Source organism: Nannobrachium achirus (assembly GCF_963921795.1).
Source record: "Nannobrachium achirus genome assembly, chromosome: 20".
NCBI lineage: Eukaryota > Metazoa > Chordata > Actinopteri > Myctophiformes > Myctophidae > Nannobrachium > Nannobrachium achirus.
Window position 1 is genome coordinate 10,639,182 of NC_137827.1, and position 3,990 is coordinate 10,643,171.

Below are 3,990 nucleotides of genomic sequence, written 5' to 3' on the forward strand. Positions count from 1 at the left end.
GCGACGCGACGTGAGCTTGTATGTCTGCTGTTAACGGCCGGAAGTGTTCCGCAGATAATGCTACAGTAAAGTCTTGCAGAAACAGGTGGATACAAGGATAATTCATGTAACTAGACCGCACTCTGTCGAAGTGCCAACAAAAAGCAAACAGTTTAAACAAAACAAAACCAAGACAAGGTATTAGGTAGAATAAAAGTGTGGTTTGACCGTGCCCTAACAGAGTATTTCTACATCACAGTATTTGAGTACTTTCTTTCCAAGGCTGGTGAAGAACCACATCCATCCATCATCATCATGACTAAACCTCCTCCTCCTCCTCCTGAGCTGAGAGCCACAGGCAGTGTGGGAGGTGTTCTGCTGTGTTCTGGTGCCTACGTGAAAAGCATCTCCATTACAAACAGGCTCTCACATATATTATACAGTAGTTCTGACTGTTGTGGTTCGATGTACAGATTATTGATGTTTTAGTTTAATTTTCTTTATTGAATTATTGAATTGGTCCTTATGATTTATACTGCATTACCGTGTGCTGTTCTTGCTTATTTTACGTCGCTCTGAATTAAGTGCGTCTGATAAATGCCTAAATTGGAAATGGTATAATTGTCATTACAGCACTGTGTGTTGAGACATCCTATTCTGAGTCCGTTTTCTTTTACTCTTTTTGGTTGATTTACAATATGGCGATATTTTTTTTTTCCTTCTGTTTTGATAATAATTCTATAATTATGCTTGTGAAGCACTTTGTGAATGTCTGTGGGTGCCGCAGAATACCTTTATTTGGAATGTATCCATATCACTTCAGTTTAACCACTTCTATTAGGCTTACTGAGCGAAACAGACTTGAGTTACACTTTCCTTTTTCAACCTAAATCTCTTCACCAAAAATAGCCGATCTACAAGCTCACAAAGCATCACGTTGTGACCCGTTGTGAACTAGTACATCAGCTTTTTTTGGTGAATGTACCCGGATGATGGGGTTCAAGCGGTCAAATGTCAAGTATAAAGTTATTTCCAATCTGTACTAGATGGAAACGGATACTCTCTCAAGTTTTCCTTACATACATGTTGTATCTCAGGGGGAAATATTTACATATTTAGGTAGCTTGGTATGACATAAATATAAGATATTACCACCTATGTTTATGTCATACCAAGCTACCTAAATATGTACATCTTTCACATTCAGGGGTGCTGTGGATGAAAAGGTTATTTACAGGGGGTGAACTTAAGCCAAAAAGTTTGAGAAGCTCTGCCCTACAAATACATTTAACTTACACTGCCTTCTTTCCAAATAATAAGCTACAGCAGAGAAACATTTTCATGATTTTTTTGTAACCCATTTTTTCAACCAGTGCCAATTGCCTAACCTGTAATCCTGGTTTCTGCTCTCCCTCTGCCATGCCTGGGGAGCCCCGGCTGGCCAGGGGAAGGCGGTATAGAAACCAGGATTACCGTTTGTTTTTGTGGGGGTATCTACCATAGGACAGAACCCCATCTGAAAAGGTGTTGTGCCAGGGGACATAGCTCTAACATCTGGCTTTGCCTGGTCAAAGACCAATGGTCAAAATGCCTGGGGCTTGCGTAAACTGGAGCGTGGCCTACATCTGGCCTACTTCTTGTCTATGCCCAGGGTCCCATTGGCCAAGCTTCGCAGGACGCTCTGTGATTGGCCAGCGGGACGCTTGATGAAATGAACTCATGAATAGCATTGCTCACTTCACACTAGGTGTGATTATTATTCTTTTTTTCTTTCATGGTGTTTCAAGGTGTTTTGAGCTTTGAGCCATTGTCATCATCATCATATATAAAATCAGGACAAAAAGAACAATCTCTGTCCGTCTTCTATTGTGCTTCTAAACTCCTTGGACCTTCTTGACCTGCCCAGTTTGAAGTGTCGTTCCTGTTGCTGTGGGTCTGCTTCTTCTCAATGTTCCTGATCAGGTCTTGGCTGCGCTGGAAGAGGTTCTTGGTCTTCTCAATCACCTGCTGGTAAGGGGACACGTTGTTCCCCATCATCACGTGGCCCCGGCTAGAGTCTATCTTGGCGTCTAGCCTGGCGTTGCGGATGAGGTTGACGATCCATCTCTCGGCCTCCTCGGGCGTCATGTTCAGCTTGTCCGCCAGCATGCTGATGCTGATGCACTGGTGTATCCTGCAGTACAGCTCGAAGATGAAGACGCGGGCGTTCTCGATGAAGTCCGCCCGGCAAGCGGCCAGGAAGAAGTCGTTCGCGAGGACCGTCTCGCACTCCTTCAGCTTCTTCTGAGCACCGTCAAAGTCAAAGTTCACGTACAGGCACTCCACAAACTCTGTAATCGGGTCCTTGTAGGTGTAAGACTCCTGCTGTATGACTTTGACCAGGCCTTTCAGGGCCTCCTGACGCCTGCGCAGATCCTTGCACGTGATGACGGCCGCGGCGAGGTAGCGCAAGATGTGGGGGCACATGCTCTGGATGGCGTTGAGGTAATTGTACTTGGCCTCTTTCAGGCAGAGTTCGATGAGGTTGTCCCGGCCTTTGGGGTGGTTGAAGAAGACAAACAGTGACCAGTGAATGAGCCACGTCCGCTGCTGCAGGGACTGGAGAGGGGAGCTCGTGTTGTTGTCCACGGTCTCTCTCAGGCAGACCAGGTCTTCCATGGCAGCCTCCCAGTTCTGCATCAGGATCTCGGAGGCCAGCTTGCCCCACAGAGAGCTCAGGGCGTTCCGGTCCGTGACCGGCACCAAGACGCGGAAGAAGTAGAGATACTCGGCCGCCCCGGAGTAGTTCCCACACTCGTACTGGAACTTGGCGTACCGGTACAGCGTGTCCAGGGACTCCTGGCTGAAGCCGCATTTCTCCTCCAGGTATTTGAAGAGCATTCGCCCGTCCCTGGTGGACTGCACCTGCCTGACGGTCTCCGGGTCCTCGAACATCTTCACGACGAGTTCCGTCTCCGACTGGAGCTGCTTCAGCTGAGCCACCACGGCCGTCCTCTTCTCCTGGAGAGCGTGCGGGATCTCCTTGTCGGGGAAGAGGCGCTTGTGCACCTCCATGGAGAAGTCCACCATGTTTGTGTCACTGAGGAGGTGCAGCTCTTCCCGAAGCAGTTCCTGTTCATCATAGATCTCTTTGCCAGAGTGAAATTCCAGCAAAGGGACCACGAGATGCCAGTCCAGAAAGCTGGCTATTTTAGGGGTGAGATCGTACTCCGCCATCTTTACTGTGAGAAAAAAAAACACCCGTGGCCATATATATACTGGACTCTGTCCGTGGTCTTTGCCCAAATATAGACTTTTTGCCCAAATATGGAGATGACTGATGATGTCATCAGACCCAATATATGGAGATGACTGATGACGTCATCAGACATCAAAATATATGAAAATGTTTCAACAATTATGACGATTGTGCAACACGATTATTATTAGTATGGTTTCCCTAACAGGGCAACCAGACTATAGTAGTACTTGTCCGACTTTCTTCCATCCATCTTTCTTTCCAGATAAACTTTATTTTGCCGCGCTACTCCTCCCACAGTTTTGGTGGCACGCACTTGGGCCACGGGTCAACTCGACCAGCTTCATCGGGAATCACGTGCTTGCATTTTGCTAAGAGATGTATGTATGTTATAATATAGTTTAATTACTTGCGCCAGCGTATCGCGCAAGTTTTACTTTCGGTGCCGTCTGTATCCGAACGACATGGGCGTCAATTGGGTATGGCAGCTGCCATACCCTGGGTCCAGGGGAGGGAAATAAAAGTTAAACATAAATATAAATCCATGAATGTCTCTTTGTCTATCTGTGCTGGTTATTATGTTGTTAAATTACAGTAAAATAACTACAAATGCAAAATGTAACAAAATGGTCATTTTAACAAGGTATTATAATTATATTCTCCACACTTTTATTCTCCCCATCTTGACAGAATGGTATATTCCCAGGTTCCGCAGGTCAGCTGCACAGGTGCAAACGCATTATTGTTAATTGTGGCACGTTTACTAACATGCC

The 3,990-nt window shown here is 46.2% G+C and overlaps 1 protein-coding gene across 1 annotated transcript; it reads right to left on the bottom strand.

The window, feature by feature from the left end:
* Positions 1-1,842: 1,842 nt before the first annotated feature.
* LOC308305925 (eukaryotic translation initiation factor 3 subunit E-B-like) lies at positions 1,843-3,195 on the bottom strand (the record flags this gene model as incomplete). The annotated part of the gene is made up of 1 exon (XM_080750822.1): positions 1,843-3,195. The coding sequence occupies one exon, from the start codon at positions 3,193-3,195 to the stop codon at positions 1,843-1,845; it is 1,353 nt and encodes a 450-aa protein (XP_080606948.1).
* Positions 3,196-3,990: the final 795 nt, after the last annotated feature.